The sequence below is a fragment of the Propithecus coquereli genome, unplaced genomic scaffold, assembly GCF_000956105.1.
Source record: "Propithecus coquereli isolate 6110/MARCELLA unplaced genomic scaffold, Pcoq_1.0 Scaffold209, whole genome shotgun sequence".
In the NCBI taxonomy this organism is placed as follows: domain Eukaryota; kingdom Metazoa; phylum Chordata; class Mammalia; order Primates; family Indriidae; genus Propithecus; species Propithecus coquereli.
The window spans coordinates 4,741,646-4,760,208 of NW_012145967.1; the positions used below are offsets into that span (position 1 = coordinate 4,741,646).

The 18,563-nt window shown below is 41.1% G+C and overlaps 1 protein-coding gene across 1 annotated transcript in view; it reads left to right on the forward strand.

The window, feature by feature from the left end:
• Positions 1 to 18,563, forward strand: part of LOC105810320 (beta-galactosidase-1-like protein 2) — a 74,771-nt gene that overhangs the window by 15,483 nt on the left and 40,725 nt on the right. Inside the window, exons 5-11 of the mRNA XM_012644276.1 lie at positions 1,878 to 1,986; positions 4,939 to 5,031; positions 9,178 to 9,259; positions 10,236 to 10,300; positions 13,010 to 13,094; positions 14,739 to 14,819; positions 15,454 to 15,560. Of these exons, the coding sequence (XP_012499730.1) occupies positions 1,878 to 1,986; positions 4,939 to 5,031; positions 9,178 to 9,259; positions 10,236 to 10,300; positions 13,010 to 13,094; positions 14,739 to 14,819; positions 15,454 to 15,560 (622 nt within the window). The remainder of the gene's footprint in view (positions 1 to 1,877; positions 1,987 to 4,938; positions 5,032 to 9,177; positions 9,260 to 10,235; positions 10,301 to 13,009; positions 13,095 to 14,738; positions 14,820 to 15,453; positions 15,561 to 18,563) is intronic.

Sequence of the window (18,563 nt, forward strand, 5' to 3'; positions counted from 1 at the left end):
ATCACCACTATTTAATTCCAGAACCTTTTATCACCCAAAAAGGACATCCAGGCACTCCTCTTTCTTCCTTCCCCCCTGCCCTTGGCACCTCCTATTCTACCTTTTGTCTCTACAGATTTATCTATTCTGAATATTTCATATAAATGGAATTATATAATATGTGGCCTTTTATGTCTATCTTCTTCCACTTAGCATGATATTTCCAAAGTTCATCTGTGTTGTAGCATGTATTAGTATTTCGTTCCTTTTTTATGGCTGAATAATATTCATTAAAGAGTTTTTTTAACTTATAAATAGCTTTATAAAAATCCTATTCTATTTTCTTTTGAGAAAAATCTGTTCATTTATTTGCCCACTTTTGATGGGGTTATTTTTTTTTTCTTGCTGATTTGTTTGAGTTCTTTGTAGATTCTGGATATTAGCCCTTTGTCAGATGTATAGTTTGCAAATATTTTCTCCCATTCTGTAGGTTTTCTATTTACTGTTGATTACTTCCTTTGATATGCAGAAACTTTTTGGTTTAATTAAGTCCCATTTACTTATTTTTGCTGTTGCTGTATTTGCTTTTGGGGTCTTACAAACATGAAAAAATGCTCAGCATTACTAATTACTGGGGAAATGCAAATTAAAACCACAATGATATATCACCTTATCCCATCAGAATAGCCATTATTAAAAAGTCAAAAAAACAACAGATGTTGACACGGATGTGGTGAAAAGGGAATGCTTATACACTGTTGGTGGGAATATAAATTAGTACAACCACTATGGAAAGCAGTATGGAGAGTCCTCAAAGAACTAAGAGTAGACCTACCTTTGATCCAGCGATCCCACTACTGGGTATCTACCCAAAGGAAATGAAGTCATTTTATAAAAAAGACATCTGTACCCGAATATTTATCGCAGCACAATTCACAATTGTCAAGATATGGAACCAACTTAAGTGCCCATCAATTCATGAGTGGATTAACAGAATGTGGTATATACAGACACACACACACACACACACACACACACACACACACACACACACACACCATGGAGTACTACTCAGCCATAAAAAGGAATGAAATAATGTCTTTTGCAGCAACTTGGATAGAATTGGAAGCCATGATCCTAAGTGAATTATCTCAGGAATGGAAAAACAAATATCTCATGTTCTCACTTATAAGTTGGAGCTAAACGAGGGGTACATATTGTCATAAAGTGGGATAATGGAAATTGTAAACTAAGAAGAGGGAGGGAGGAAGGGGAATAAGAGATAAAAATCTACCTCTCAGGTACAATGTACACTATTCTGGTGACAGGTACACTGAAAACCCTGACTTCAGCATGATACAATTCAGCCATGTAACAAAAAACACTAGTACCCCTAAATTTTTTGAAAAAAAAATCCCATTCTAGACTAGGGATTGGCAAACTTTTCCTATAAAAAAGCCAGATAGTAAATATTTTAGGCTTTGTGGACCACATACAGTGTCTCCTGCAGCTACTCCATCTTGCTGGTATAGCATGAATGCAACCATGACAATATGTAAACAAATGGGTGTGCCTGTGTGCCAATAAAACTTTATTTGCAGAAACAGACTGCAGATCTGATTTGGCCTGGGGGCTGTGGTTTGATGAGCTCTGCTCTAGATCATGTCATTTTATACAACCTCCATTTACATTTTGAGGAAAGAGATGATGGCCCAGGTGCTGAGCTATTTGTAACTGGCACCAACTGCTTTTTCTTAAAGTTGGATTAACCCCTCACAATATGCTGTTCTGGTGTGGCTGTGCAAATCTGGGCTGTCTGCAATTTCCAGCCTCCTATGCTTGAACATTCTCATTGTTGTCTCCCATCCCAAGTCTGTGTCTCGCCTTTCCAATCTTAGCTGGCTACTCAAAGACCCGAAAATGAAGCTGAGAACAATGTACAAGGGCTTCACTAATGCAGTGAATCGCTACTTTGACAAGCTGATTTCCAGGATAGTACCACTCCAGGTAAAACCCACTCCCCCATCTCTAAGACCAATGGAAGTGATTGCCTGGATTAGTTTCCTGGATAGGACTAACTTACTTTCTGTACGCTCAGGAACAGGAAGCATAGGCAACAGCTAATTCCAATTCCTTATTGTAAAATGGCAGATTTTAATTGCTCTTCTTTTATGCCTTTCCTGCACCTGCTGCCTAACTGAACACTCACATACTTAGATCTACCTTTTTCCTGGAAGGACACTTGGAACTACACTCTGTGTATTTTTATTTTGTCTTGTCCATTATTCACTTGCTCTCTCTATTGCCATAATTGGAAATTAGTGATTATCCTCAAAATGTCTTCATTTATCTCCTAATGATAGCTACATGTGTCAGTCCTTCACAAACAGAAGCTTATACAGATGACTTTAGGTCAGTGGTTTTGTAAAAGTTGCAATTTACTTAGCTTTTAATATACCTCTCTGCAATAAAACCATTGGGTATTAAGTGGACATAATGGACATAACATGCCACTATATTTCTAAGTGGACATAACATGCCACTATATTTCTAAAATGGCTGAAAAACATACAATGGACTATATACTAGGTAGAAAATGAGTAGAGAGGAGTAACAAGTTAATAGCATCTATTAGGTGTCAAGCTTTGGTCTAGGTAATTAACATTTACTTAGCATATTTTATCCTCACAGGGATCATTTGAAGGAGACATTGTAGATAGAATGGAGGCAATGGCAAGGCTTGCATATGGCCAGGACGAGGCTCCACATGGTGTGAATTTACTGGGAACAGAGTTGGTTCCTAACACTATGAGTGTCTCAGAGTTAATTAGACTCAAGGAAGCCATTGAAACTCATGACTTAAGAACATAAATTAATGTGTATGTGGAGTGTAGTAGAGATTGGCCTTTACTGAGACTAGAGCTACACCGTCTAATATGATTGCCATAGCCACATGTGCCTGCTTAAATTTAAATTAATTACAATTAAATAAAATAAAAAATGTAATTTCTCATTTGTACTAGCCACATCTCAAGTGCTCAATGGCCACACGTGGCTGGTTGCTACCATATTAGACAGTGTGAATATAGAACATTTTCATCTTTGCACAAAATTCTACTGAACAATGCTAGACTAGAATGCTCACCCCATCCCTAATTCAGGACTTCTTAGTCTTGAAAATCTTGACTGAAAAACTAAATTAGTAATCAGCAAGTTGCTTAGTGAGCATGAAACCAGGCCCTGAGGAGGTTAGGAGGTCTTGAGAACATTCTGTAGGCCTCACGAATCACCACTTCCTTACAACTGAATACCTTTCTTTTAGAACTTTCAGTTGCGTTTTTCAGATTCAGGGTCTCTTGCTTCAGATAATTCCAGGTACTGTCAACTTCTGGATCTTTCCTCTTTTCTATTTTCCAGTCTGTTAGGTTCCTCATTGGTTGGATAGGAAAGGGGAGGGGAGAAGCAGGTTTTGAAAAGGTTGCTTGATGTTTGTCAGTAGGGGATATGTAATTTAAAGATTTGAGAAACACTGTTTTAGGCTTTGTGTCTTTTTTTCTTCCTTATCAGCGTTTACAATATAGTCAGTTATTCCTTGCTAAATATCCTCCCATTTCAATTCTCTGCATCTAAAATTTCTCCTAGTTCATGGTGATCGGTTTTTGGTGTGCAAACACTTCAGTCAGACATACACATAGTCCCGGGTCTTGCCCAGATTGCTACTTGCATGATTGGCATGAGTTTAATTCTTAAGTGTCAACAATATTTTTCTTATCTGGGAGGGGTACCTCATGATTGTCTCATGTGTTCTGAGAGTCGATTGAGGAAGTGCAAAGTGGGCACAGTGAAATTCGCCTAGGATGTGACAGGTGTAAGATAGGGAGAAAAGATACGTTAACTGACCGGGATTTTGGGTTGAGAGAGCTATAAAGATAGGGGATAACTGTGCATGTTAACATTGACAGAAAGGGACAACAAGGAGGGAGGGTTTAAAGATATTTGCCAAAGGACATGATCACCAGGGCAGAAGGGGCTGCGATCAACACAGAGTTGGGAGTAACAGAGAACCATGAGGAACACCAACATTAAGAGGACAAAAGGATCCCACAAAGGAGTCTGAGGAAGAGTAACCAGAGCTAGGAGAGAATGGGTTACAGAAGACAGCAGAAGAGAGGGTTTCATGAATGAGGAAATGGCCAAGAGTATCAAATGTTGCTAAGAGAACAGTTACATTAGGACTAAAATTTCATGATTGAATTTAGTAAAAAGAAGGTGAGTGCTAACAATTTAGGTGGAATGGAAAGAATGAAAGTGAGGCTACAGTGAGTAGAGGAGTAGATGGGAGGATGGGTCAAGAGGGAGTACAGAAATAATTCACAAAGTTTGGCCATGAAGCTGAAGAGGGCAAGAGGATGCTAACTGGAGGGGGAGTGGTCCAGGAAAGTTATTTAAAACATAGAAGCTTAAGTCAATTTAAATGATGACGAGAAAGGTTCACGAAGGAAAGAGATGAAGATACAGAAGACAGAAGGGGTACACCAAAGAGCAACGTTCCTGAAAAGTGGGAAGGAGATGAGATCCAGCACACAGGAGGTGAGATAACCCTTAGAAAGGATGACAGACACCTTAGTCATTGATGCTGTCACTAGTGCTCAGGTGGAAAGATGGTTGTGAAAGTTTGAGGCCCCATGCTTAATGCATTGAATTAGGGAAAAAATAAAGGAAGTTAATTATTTAAGCAATATTGGGAAATGTAGGATTCTGAGTATATGACTTCTTCCCCGAGGTGACTGCTACCTTAGTGTGAGAGAAATTGCCAGAACTGTATTGCAACTTGAGGTTGGCTTTAGGAGTGTGTTATTTTTATGGCACTCCAGATATGTGTGTGCTTAGTAAACTCAGCAAATCCAGTCTTTTCCCGCCCTTACCTCACTCTGAAACTCTCATCTCCTTGACCTTCAGTATAACCAGGGAGGTCCCATCATTGCTGTGCAAGTCGAAAATGAATATGGTTCATATTATCTGGATAAAAAGTACATGTCATACGTTAAAAAGGTAAGTGCTTTTTTAATTTTTCTCCATATTTACGCACTTCTTTTCTCGCCATTTGTTTGTGGAGCAAACATATCCTGAGTACCTGTAGGTTTCATAGAACCATGGGATATGAAGATGAATAAGGTCCAGTTTAATTTCTGCATGCATTTACCTTCTAGAGAAGGGACTGGAAACTACCTGCATAACTCTAGTGTAAGGCAAAGAAGTGATGTTAAGAATATCTTTCCTTTCTGTTGATATCATAGCTCTATTTTAGTTGATGTTTGCATGATACATATTTTTTTTTCACTTTCAAATTTTTTGTATCCATGATTTAATGTACATGTCTTTAAAGTAGTATGTAATTAGAATTTGTTTTTGTTAATTCGTCATGAAAATTCTTGTCTCTTGAATAAAGTATTTGGTTTGTTTACATTTAATGTAATTGATGATATATTTGCATTTTTTTTTTTTTTTTTTGAGACAGAGTCTCACTCTGTTGCCCTGGCTAGAGTGAGTGCCGTGGCGTCAGCCTAGCTCACAGCAACCTCAAACTCCTGGGCTCAAGTGATCCTACTGCCACAGCCTCCCAAGTAGCTGGGACTACAGGCATGCACCACCATGCCCAGCCAATTTTTTCTATATATTTTTAGTTGGCTGATTAATTTCTTTCTAATTTTAGTAGAGGCGGGGTCTTGCTCTTGCTCAGGCTGGTCTTGAACTCCTGGGCTCAAACAATCTGCCCGCCTCGGCCTCCCAGAGAGCTAGGATTACAGGCGTGAGTCACCGCGCCCGGCCTGTATTTGCATTTAAATCTATCATCTTATCATTTTATTTCTATATGTCCTACCTGTTCTATGGTCCCTTTTCTCTTCTTTCTTGTGTTCTCTTGGATTGACTATTTTTTTATTAACCCATTTTCTCCTCTACTGGCTTTTTATACGTTTTCACTATTCTTTTAATGTTTGTCATACAGATCACAGTCTCCATCCTTGAATTGTTAACATCTAAGTTGAAATGTTTGCCAATTCCAGGGCAAAGCAAGAACCTTAGCACAGTTAATTGCATTTTCCTCTCTCCCACCTTAGGTACCATTGTTATCATTTCATCTAATGTTATATATATATTTTAGACCTGCAACATTATTGTCATTTTTATTATTATGTAGAATTAACACTCATTTAGATTTACCCATCTAGTTTACTTTTTGTTGCTTTTACCCTCTGCATCTCTGAGCTTTCATCTCTCTTGTTTTTCTCTGCCTTTATTTATTTATTTATTTATTTATTTATTTATTTTTTATTTCAGCAAATTATGGGTGTACATACGTTTAGGTTACATGTGTTGCCCTTGGTTCCCCCCCCACCGAAGTCCGTGCTTCAAATATGTCCATCCTTCGGGTAGTGCGCATTGCACTCCTTGTGTATACAAATACCCGTCCCCTCCTCCCTCCTCCTCTCTGCCTTTAATATTTTCTTTGTTGCATGTATACTGGTGACAAATTCTTTCACCTTTTGTTTGTCTGAAAATAAGTCTAGTTCACCATCAGTTTTGAAGTACATTTTTGTTCTAAGTACAATTCTAGGTTGGCACTTACTTTCTTCGGGCATTCTTCTGACATCTGTTAAGAAGTCAGTTATCAATAAAATTATTGTTCCTTTGACGGTAAAGTGTCTCTTTGCTTCTGGTTGCTTTTAATACTTTTTTCTTCAGTTTTCAGCAATTTTATTAAGATATGCCTAGGTGTGGTTTTCTTTCTACTTATCCTGCTTATGTTTTTTGCACGCTTTAATTTTTGGCTTGAAATCTGTAATCTATTTTGGAAAATTCTTAGCAATTATGCTCTGTTTTCTTTCCCCTCTCCTCTGGCATTTCAATTTCACAAATTTAGATGTTTTCTTTATATTCCACATATATATTATACTATTTTCTGGATGATTTCTTCTAAATTATCTTTAAATTCATTAATTTTCTCATTAGGTTTGTTTAATTTGATGTTAAACCCATCCTATTAAGTTCTTAATTTCAAATATTTTAATTTTTGGGTCTAGAATTTTTATTTGATTCTTTTTTAGAGTTTTCATTGCTTTGCAAAATTTTCTGTTTTTTATTTAATTGCTTGAACACATCAATTATAATTATTTCAACATCTGTGTCTAATAAACCTAATATTTGAGCTCCTATTGATCTGTTTCTGTTGTATTTTTTCTCATGGTTTCAGTAAAGTATTGTCTTCTGGTATGCCTAATAATTTTTTAATTTAACGTCAGACATTTATTTATGAAAACATTGAGATCATTTGAGGCTCTTGATCATCTTCCAGATGGATTCATTTTTGCTTCTCGCAGATATTTGCAATGATTTGAAGCTGAGCTTCAATCCGTGTGTGAGCTAATCTAGTTCTTGTTCACTCTTATTCCCAGGGGATAGCCCTGTAGATTCTAGCTGAATGCCATGGTGTCTAACCTGTGGCAGTCGTCAAACTGTAGTTTCTTTCCCCAAGTCTTGTAAAACTGCTGGCATCTCTGCTCAGCTTCTCAGACTATTCCTGGCTGATGCTTTAGGAATCAGCCACTGTCTTAAGGCAAAAGCAGTGCCAAATGCCAGCCTCCCGTTCTCACTGGGACCTTGGCTCCTCAAGTTCTACCTTACATATCTGGTGTCTCCAAAGAAGTTTTTGAAAAGTATTTTGTCCAGCTTGTATAATTGTAATTAGAAAGAAATTTAGTTGGTATCTTAGTCCATTTTCTGCTGCTACAACGCAATACTTCATAAAGAATTTTATAAGAGTAATTTATAAAGAAAAGTTTATTTGGCTCATGATTCTGGAGGCTGGGAAGCCCAAGAGCATGGTGCTGGCCTCTGGTGCAGGGCAGCATGTGGTGGAAGGCATCAGGAGGCAAGCGAGCACATGAGACAGAAAAGGGGGACAAACCCTCATGATAATGAACCCACTCTGTGGTAATGCATTAATCCATTCATGAGGGCAGAGCTTTTATGACCCAATTGCCTCCCAAAAGCCCCAGCTCTTAACTCTACCAAAATGGCAACCAGGTTACCAACGCTCAAACTTCTGGGGGCACATGCAAACAATAGCAGTTGGAAACAAAAATAGCTCATCATCCCTAGAAGTGGAACCTGTTACTATCCCTATGAATTATGAACCATGTGTCCTGGTTTGTCCAGGACACCCCCAGGATGCTAGAATAATTGTTACCACCCTCTTTCTTTCTCAGGTGTCTAGTAGGATAAGTGATATGATCATCTGCCATTGAGCCATGTTGCTCATGGGGGCTAGACACTTGACTCATGGTATTCCAACGGGACCCATGGTAGAGGAGTGGGGCGACACTGATTGGTATATGACATGCTGGCTCTTCTCAGAATCACTTCTCTGCCTCCCCTCTTTTTCAAAAAAGTCCAGTAGAAACAAACTACTTCCTCATACCTAACAAAGGATTATAGGGTTAATTGCAGGAATATTTTCATTTTCAGGATATTCTGATGTGAAAGATCAGGAAGATGTACCTTTGGCTTATCTCAGTACCCGTGGTCACACTCCCAGGATTCTACCACGAAGTAGATAAGTCCCATAGCCTCTTCTCTCTATCTTGGATTTACAAACTATCTAGAATTTTTTTTTAGTTAAAGTAGGAACATTAAAGATTCATGCAGCAAAAAGTGTGACTGTGGCTGGACTTAGCCAAAACTTGCCTGCCTTTGCCTTCGACCAAAGGAAAGCCCACAGTTGCGCATGTGTCCCCAAAGGCCTCTTGTGTATTGGGCCCATGGGATGTGGCTAATTTGGGTGAGAATGTGGAGAAGACTGTTCACCTTAAGCTCTCTGATACACTGGAGAAAATCCAGAATTCAGGTCCTCAGGGGAAAGCACTATATTAAGGCGAATGCAAACAATCCCACTGCCTCTTGTATTAGGTTTCAAATTTCAGTTGTCACTTTGGCCTTGCTGAGTGTGGCTGAAGTGGGGATGAGATTTTTGTCTTAATTTCCTAACTTATAAGTAGCTGGATGGGGAATTAGACCTTTCTCTCCATTTCTCAGCTTCTCTCTATTAATAGTATTTTTATTGCCATAATTTTTTCCAGAGAGGAGCAGTCCCGAGGGGCCAGAGACAGTTCATTTACCTCCCTGTGAATTTCTCCGTAGGCCCTGGTGAAAAGAGGGATCAAGGTGCTGCTCATGACTGCTGATAGTGGACTAGAACTGAGAAGAGGCCACGTAAAAGATGGTACAGTTTTGGTTTTGCCCTAGTTCCTCCATTAGTCAAGTCTGAAACAGAATGGGAGTCCCTGTGCTGTGCCATCCTTCCCGTCTCCATGGATGAGGCCCGGTTGTCCTTAGGTGAAAGCAGGCCTGAGTTAAGGAGCCAGTCAGGCCTTGCTGCCCCACCAGATGTTACCCCTGGGCGTGCACCATGCAGGACACTCACTCCACCCCCTCAGCCCCTTAGGGGCCCAGGGTGCGGCCTGGCTGGGACTTGAATAAAGGCAACTCTGTCATTGACATGGGAAGTGGATGCCGTGTCAGAGAAATTGTCCTGTCGTGGACCCAGCCCCAGAAGCTCATGGGATAAATAAGCCCAGGAAATAAAAGCAGCAGAGAAATATAGAATAGGATTACAAAGAGCAACGTGAGTTGATACACAGAAAAATGGGAAAAGGTAACATGCAGACAAATGGAGCCAGAGAATAGTGCCTTTTGGAATTCTTGAACCCAAGCAATTTTGTCAGGTGCCTTGTCCTCTGCCATTCGCTCAGCCAGGCTTTTTGGTGACCCTTCCTCATCTTGTAGTGGGAGGGTCAGAATAGTGTTCTGATTTGGAGGTCAAGAGACCTGTAGCCAAGTTTTAGGTCTTAGGTTACTCACCTCTCTGGGCTCGATTTCCTCATGTGGCCTGCATTATTCATCAGTGTGATGTGGTTTATTTTAACTGCCAGTCTTACTTCTCTGGGTCATTCATAGCAAATGCTAAATGAAGGGATGTATTTGAAAGCCCTTTGTATGTTGCATGTTTGGATCCAAGTGTATGTAGGATCACATCAGAGCTAGCCACAAGCGTGTCAATGGGAAATGACTGTGAGAGGCATGTACAGGAGGTGTTGAGCCCACTGTCCCTCCTGGCCCTGGGGGGTGAGGGTGTCTTCTGCCCTGCTCTGTAGTGGTCATAGCAGGGCACATGCAGAGTTTCTCCTTTCCCTCCCCAGTGCTTGCCACTGTCCACATGAAGAATATCAAGCAAGAAACTTATCGAGAGCTTTCTTCAATTCAGGTACGGACACTTTAGGGCTGGGAGACATTTTGATTCTTGTCCGTGCTAGGACCTCTTCACTCATTTGCTGGGGAAATTCTCAGCAGTGATTAGTTCAGTTAAAATTTGGATCTCTCATGCCCTTGAAATACCTCCTCTAAGTGGCTTTAGGTTCGACTAAATCAAATTCGCATGCCCACAATATCTTGCCCATAGCCCTCAGCATTAAATAAAGTCTGTTGTAATTTGCTTCCAGTGCATTTCTTAGACTTGACTAAGACAGAGAACAACTTGAGAGAACCACAATTCTTAGGGTAGATGTTGCGATATTAACTGAATATAGGGAGAAAACAGAGCTTCTGACTCCCTGTTTTGTTTTTGTATTTTCTGTCAAAGAGAATCCTCTCCAAGCTGGATAAAGTACAGCTCACATAGTGAACGGGGACCTGACACTTGAGCTAGGTGAGAAGTTAGAGGTTTCAAATTAAGATCAGAATGAGGACTTTTTTTGAGTCCTCATATATACCGGTGATCAGACAGACATACTCCTTGCCCTTACAGAGGCTGCATCTAGGGTTGCTCGCTGTGCATGGGGGCTCTGTTGCTGCCTTTGTCCTGATTGATATTCTCCTGAACAAAGAGAGAGAAGATAGAGAGGTTTATCTTATCAAGGGTCCAGACGAGAGAATGCTGAAAGGAGTGGGGTCTTCTGCATCTTAGTAGGCTGCAATCAACATGGAGTAATTGTACAGCCCCTGCATTAAAGTTAAAAACCAAATGATGGCAGCAAAGTTAAAGGGCCAAAATGCAGAAAGGAAGAGGGCTATCTTGATGGCACTTTGCATCAAAGGGGTTTTGGAAGTCAGTTGACTGCATGCTTCACCTGAACCAAGTGACATCAACTTCCAATAACTTTGAAAACTTGAGTTTCGTTGATAGAAATGACATTATCACATTTCTCCATACTGGCAAGAACAAATGTGAAGCATTTGTTTTTTCTTTTTTTCTGCTCAGGGCATCATGTCTTACGAGGTATTTTAACAAAGTGGAATACTTCCAGGAAATATGGGTAGGGATATGTAAAAATAACTCAAGGAACTGGGAGTGAGTCTCACATTAAAAATAAGACTCATTTGGTGAGCATCTTCAAAATTTTAGAGTATTTCCATGTGAAAGGGAAACTCTTTGTAGTACTAGAGAGCAGAATTAGTTTCAATGGGTAAAAATTAATGAGAAAACATACATTGTCTCATTATAAGGATTATAATTTTTAACAATCTGAATTCTCCAAAAATGGAATGGACTGCCTTGTGTAGCAATGAATTCCTTATCAGACAAAGATGAAGGGCAGTGGCCACAAAGTGCCTATAAGTGTTCCAGTATTTACAGATGACAATGCCTACAGGAAGTGAGAAGTGATACACTAGAAAAGCGCAAATAAAAAATCCTTCCTATTGTATGAATCTATGAGACTTAGTCCATTTGGGCTGCTATGATAAAATACCATAAACTGAGTGGCTTATAAACAACAGAAATTTATTTCTCACAGTTCTGGAGGCTTGGAGGTCTAAGATCAAGGTGCTGGCAGATTCAGTGTCTGGTTAGGGCCCACTTTTCTGGTTCATAGAAGGTGCCTTCTATTCATAGCTGCTTCCTCACATGGTAGGAGGGGCCAGGCAGCTCTCCTGGGTCTCTTTTTACAAGGGCACTAATCTCACTCATGAGGGCCCCACGTGCATGACTTAATCACCTCCCAAAGGCTCCACCTCCTAATACCATCATTTTGAGGGTGAGGATTTCAACATAAATTTTGGAAGGACACAGACATTCAGACCATAGTTCTATGGTTTGGGGATTCTATGAGATTGAGAGGAGCTTGAGCCACATGGCTTCAGTTTAATTAGCCTTAAAGGATTCAGAACATTATTTTTGGAATTCAATAGAGTTTTAAAAAATTTAAATATTAATATAAAAGTTCCCAGGAAGAACTATAGATAAAGATAAGGTCAGATCACGTGAATTTGTGGTCGATCAAGTTGGCAGTGTTTTAGGACTTTCTTTGAAGCATTTGGAAGCTTCAGCATGAACGTGGCTGCTGCAGGGGCTTCATTGGAAGGGCCCCAGAGTGGGTGGTTGTGACAGTAATGAGAGCAGAAATTCAAAGGACTGACTAACTTTATAGTTTGAGAAGGAGCAGAATCGAATGGGTCAATGATGGAGTCCAGCCTGAACAGACAGGCTAGCAGGTCCCAGTGGTGAAGGAATGAGAGGTGACACAGTGATGGCAAGGTCGAGAGTGGGACCTGGAGCATGTGTGGCAATTCTGGGCTTGGAGAATTCTTGCTTTTGGTATTCAACCTTTTTGGTACTCATTTGTTCAACATTTTTAGTGCTTCCTTTGTGTTAGGCACTTCCTTACTAGACCTCTACTCTGGTCATTCAAGCGTATGAAAAGATTCTATTTCTAGAAAGTTCTAGAAAGGGCAGTGTTGAAATGGCAATTGATTTTGCCAAAGCTTGGGCAAGAAGACCAGTGAAACAAGAGGAATAATGAGACCAGGAAAATACTGTGAGAATGGCAGAGTAAAACTCAGAGTTAGTGAGCGGTGAGGGGATGCTCTGAGTTGCCAAGGGTGGGGATGTGAGAACCAGACTTAACAGCTCCCTTCCAAACAATTCAAGCTTCTAATTGTAATAAACTTTTCTAAATTGCCACTTGATTTTTCTCAGGGTCGTAGCCCCATAATGATGATGGTGTATACAGCGAGCTCTTTTGACACGTGGGGTGCTCTCCGCAACCGTCTGGATCCACAAAGTGGGTGTTCCTTAATTCCTTTCTCGGGAGAACACAGGCCACAGATGGCACTGACTTGTTCTTTCTGCTGATTAGTATACTTGAGGTATAGAATACCAGGCTTCTACATCTTATAGCTCTGCAAATATCAGTGTAATCAAGTAGATACCTCATAGACATCTGTGCAGGTAAAGTGACAGCCTAAAATGAGCACTGAGATCATTGTAATTAAAACTTAAATTTTAGCAGTTTCCCCTCTAATTATATTTTGTGGAGGCTATTAAAGTAAATAGAATGATTTGTTCTGACAGGCAGGGAAATTCAGTGAAAGTGTGTTGGGTAGAAGTAGAATGTTATCTGGTCCCAGATTACCTGACCCCAATTCTGCAGTCCTCCCTGGTGAATTGTAGTGATCTTTAAAGTGGAATATGAAGGTGAATGTTCCTGGTGTCACAATTTCAGATCAGTCACTGTTAAAAGTGCTAAGTGCTTCAGAAGAAACACTAAACTGGACATATATTTACCTAAGACAAAGAGGCACAAGCAAATGTTTGATACATGCCGTTTGTGTGCTGGAAAAAATATCTCCCAAAAATGTGAAACTCAGACGAGAAAGTAATGAATGACTTTGGGTTATGAAAATGTTACTGGGAATAACTACCAATCCTTCTCAGTCAATTCTGGCTAATCCCACACATTTTCTGGGCATGAGATATTGGTTGATTGTGAATAGTTTAGGTCTAGATGATTTAGCCCCCCACGAAGGGCTATACATTCTCACACACTCTTCCATTTCCCCCTTTCTTCCTACCTATATGCAGTGCTAATGAAGGACGTGCGTGAAATGTTCAAGCTTAGGTTCTCCCTCAACTTCTATATGTTCCATGGTGGCACCAACTTTGGCTTCATGGGCGGAGCTGCATCTCTGGACACTTATCTCCCTGTGGTCACCAGCTATGGCAAGTACATGTCCCCCAGAATAGTCTCCTACCAAGGTTACCCCACCATTTGAGACTGGAGTGTCCTAGGGTAGGCCTCTGAGGATAATCTCTGAAACTGTTCATCTGTTTTGCCCTTAACATATGCTAGGGATTGAGGATTTGATATTTGTTCCTCTTGACAGTACTAGAATTTATTCACCAGTAGAATCTAGGCTTTCTGGGACTTGGCAAGCAAAGAAGTTGGTAGCTTAATCTTGTCTCTCCCCTGCACAGGCCCTTGTTCTTACAAGTTTCCTGCAGAAACTCTGGATCTTCTGATAGCTCCAGGGTATCAACTGATGTATCCTCCCCAGTCTACGAGTCTATTAAGAGACCAAATGGGAAGTCAAGTGTGAAAGAAAGGAAGGAGTTCAGCTGGAAATTGAATGGGAAGGAGAAACCGCTGGATTAGAGAGCCTTGGGCTGTCAGCCAGAGCTTGTCAGACACCCATGGTCTGGTGCTGTTTACCTCCTGTTGAAAGCCCTGGAAAGCTTTCTAGTTTCCTAGTTTGGATTAACTATGAAGTGGCATTTTTTTTTTTTTTTCTAATGCCAAGTTTTCTGTCCCAAAGCTTTTGTATTAAGGATCCTTTTGCTCAGTACCAAGTTCTCATCTCTTCCTGGGGAAAGAAGCTGAAGCTGAGGCTTTCCTGGGGAAAATGACACGTTTCTCTGTATTTTTCAGACTATGGGGCACTGCTGACAGAAGATGGAGAATACACGCCTGAGTATATCACATTCCAGGAGTATTTTAGCTCTGTTTTAGGTATCCAGCAACGGCTTCAATCCAAACAATAGCTCAGCCTTCTCAAGTGGTCTCTGTCCTGTGAAGAGGAGCGTGAGGAGATGGGTGGAGATTCTTTTGGGAGATACCCAGTTTGCTCCAGTTTATTTTATCATTAGGCACTGGGGCTTCAAACATGCACAAGATACAGGGGCTGCTCTCTAGTACCCAACACTAGGGCCATGTTTCTTTGTGTTGGATGTACATCAGAATTTTCTGTGGAACTTCTAGAGACCAGAGGTTCCAGGCCCTTCTAAGAGCTCTTAGATGAATATGTCCTGGTTGGAATGGGAAAGGAGGGGTAGAATCTGCGCATATGTATTTTCCCATTGGGCTTTAGGAGATTCTGCTGAGGAGCCGGGGTTGAGAACTCCTGGACCCGCAGGTGGAACTGATGTGCCTTGTTTTCCAGGGTGGCAGGGCACCTACCTCAGAGCTTAGGGATATGAGAGGAATCTCATTCCATCACTCCCTGCCTTATGACTCTTCCTGGAATTGGGGAGTGGTGCCCTGTGACTGGGCCCTTCACTCTTCCTGGCTTTGAGATAGCAGGGTGCCCTTGAATGGGTGTGGGAGAGGATCCTGGAATGGCCCAACCACCTGTTTGTCATTGCAGAAGTTCCCATGTCCATCCAACCAGACCATACGCAGAAGACTGTATATAAGTCAGTGACGCTGCTACACTTCGTGTCACTGTGGGAAATCCTGCCGTACCTGGACACGGTGAGCATTTCCTGGGCATAGACACATGAGATAGTCTTTGGAGAAAAGAGAGAGGAGAGAAAGGCTTAGCTCAAAGAACAGAGAGTAAGTTCTTGGGGAACAGAAACAACCCTTAGCAGTTCTCGTTTCTCTACTTTTACAATTCAGAATAAGAATTCAGAAATTTGAATTTGAAGAAATAGTATAAACGTTGTAGGATACTAGGAAGATTCCCTTTCATAACCTAGCTGGGAAGAGACCCCTTGCCTTCCAAAGATGGTTAGAATGAAGGTACATTGAAGTAGGGCAATGATAGTGAACTTTTTGTTTTAGTCGCGGGACTCTTTCTCCAAACTTACTGCAAAGCTCGCTATATAAAACATAAATATAAAACATAAACTAAGTCAGTCGTGGTAGATCTGTAGCTCTGTGCTTCCTCCTCCCTAAGGGCCAGCCATCCCTTCTCTAGGACAGTCCATGTGCCACTTCTAATTTGACCCTAGGGTTCGGGGGAACACAGTTTGAAAATCGCTGGCCAAGGAAAAAAAAACTGCATACTTATTCATATAGCACTTACTGAATGTTACTGTTTGGGGAACTGTATTATCAAGACATCATTTTAGGCAACTTCCTGTCTAATGAGTAAGAGAAGCGAGTAGAGAGGAGAGGGGTGCAGGTCTCATGGCAGCAGAGTGAAGGTGGCGCAGCGCGGTGGAGGGAACAGCGCTGTGCGGTGAGCAGGGTCTCTGGGGGCAGACTGCCTGGGTTTGAATCTGTGCCCCAGTATTACCAGCTGTGAATCATTTAACCTCACTCCAGCCAAGTTTCCTCATCTGCAAAATGAGGCTAATAATTGTAAGTGCCTCGTAGGATCCTGTATGGATTAAACCGTTGATAGAGATACAGTCGAATGCTGGACGTCACAGGATCCGTGGTGACATTTCAGTTGAGGTGATTGTGAGACCTGGAGGCTTAATGGGAGCTGGGGGAAGACAGCAGGGAGGAGGGGAGAGGGAAACGAGCGAGGGGCGCAGCAGACCCAGTGCCCAGGGGTAAGGCAAGGAGGGAACTGCGTCTGGGGCTCTGCAGCTAGGATCGGAGTGGAAGGTCCAGGGAGAGTGGTGGGAGGAAGCCAGGCACCCATTGGAGGGCCTTTGTGGTTGTGTTTATAACTTTTTCCCAGGGAATTTTAAAAAGTGGAGAGAATAGTGGTGAGCCCCTAGGGGCTCCACAGCCTGCTTCGGCTTTATCAATACAAGGCTGATGTTGTTCCATCTCTACCCTACTCTGCCCTCCTGCCTTTTACATGATTATTTTTAAGCTGACCTCAGACATCATATAATTTTAGTGGTAAATAGTTCAATATGATCTCAAAACATAAGGGCTTTTTAAAAAATACGTAACTATAAAATCATTATTATTCTTAATAATAGTAATGGTAATATAATAATAGTTCCTTAAAATCAGAGATTTGCTGGGAAATGTTTAGCCACTGGCTTTCTAGAAGAAAAACCTCTGATTAGTAGTATTTGCCCATTTCTATGGCGTAAATCCTCCCACTGTGGCTACTTTCAAGCTGCTACCATGATGACACTGAGCACAGAGTTGGGAAGCTGTGTCCATGGTTGGCTCTCACGAACTAGTGCAAGTTGGCTCTAGCGCATCACTGCTTAAAATCATAAAATAGCCAGTGCTGAAATTTCTCAGTTATCATATACCTTTTTTGTAGCATTGATTTGTTAATATCAGGATCCAAATGAGATCCATCACCCATTGCATTTAATTGATATATCTCTTATGTTTCTTTTGACCTGAAGATTTTTTTTTCCTTCTTTTTATTCCATTTATTTGTTGAAAAACCCGTATTATTTATACTCTAGAATTCTCTGCATTGTGGGTTTGGTTTTGCTGATTAGATCCCTGCTATGTCAGGTGACATGTCTCTATATTCCGTGTGTTTTCTGTAAATCAATAGTTAGATCTAGATATTTGAAGGAATTAAAGGTAGGTTTTTATTCATTTGTGTGCAAGTATACCTCACAGGTGGTGGTGGTGTACTTCCTATGCCTCATATCCCAGGCACGTGATGGCTGGTTGTTTCTGTTCTCAAAATTGATCAGTGGGTTGAGGTGTTGTGAGTTCTCCTATTCATTTTCAACCTTCCCATCAGCCTTTTACCTCGTGGTTTCAGCAGCCATTGGCAATTATCACCAGACCCAGTATTTCATTAAACGCTTTGGAAACAATGTCATTCTAATTCTATAATTCCTTCAGTGCTCATTCACTTGAATTCTTCTGTATAGAACTTTCCTCCATCAATTATCTTATTACCCTAAAGTAAGGACAGTTTGTATGGAAAAGTCAGGACAAAAATTCAAGTATTTTCTTTCATCAGAATGATGAATTTATTTGCACATTAAAATGTTTCTATCCCACTGCAGTCTCATTTTTGATGCTCAAATTGTCCCCTCCTAGGCCAGGGTGAGCCCCTTCAATCTGGCTCCTGTGTCCCTTCAACATGACCCCCACAGACTTTGGTATCTTCTTTGCTTTTTGGTCCTCCAGGATGTTTCCGGCGGGATGGCTTCACAGACCTGGATTCGTCTGTTTCTCCAGGGGGTTCTGAAGGGTCATGTTTTTATGCTAAGAAGTGTGGATGCTTCCATGAAAGTTATGGGAAGTCATTTCAAAGCAGGGCCAGGAGTCAGAGGGGCAGCTGTGCGTTTCAGAGGATTTCTCTGGTAGCGCTGTGGGGGGCAGATTTAGGTAGGGTCTTGCTAGAGCACTGAAACCAAATAGCAGTCTCCTGAACTTGAACTACGTAGTAGGAATGAAGGAGGACTAAACACATATTTTAGAGCTGGACTGTACAGGAAGTGATGACTGGTTGATGCAAGACTGGTGATAATTGCCAATGGCTGCTGAAACCACGAGGTAAAAGGCTGAAGGGAAGGTTGAAAATGAATAGGAGAACTCACAACACCTCAACCCACTGATCAATTTTGAGAACAGAAACAACCAGCC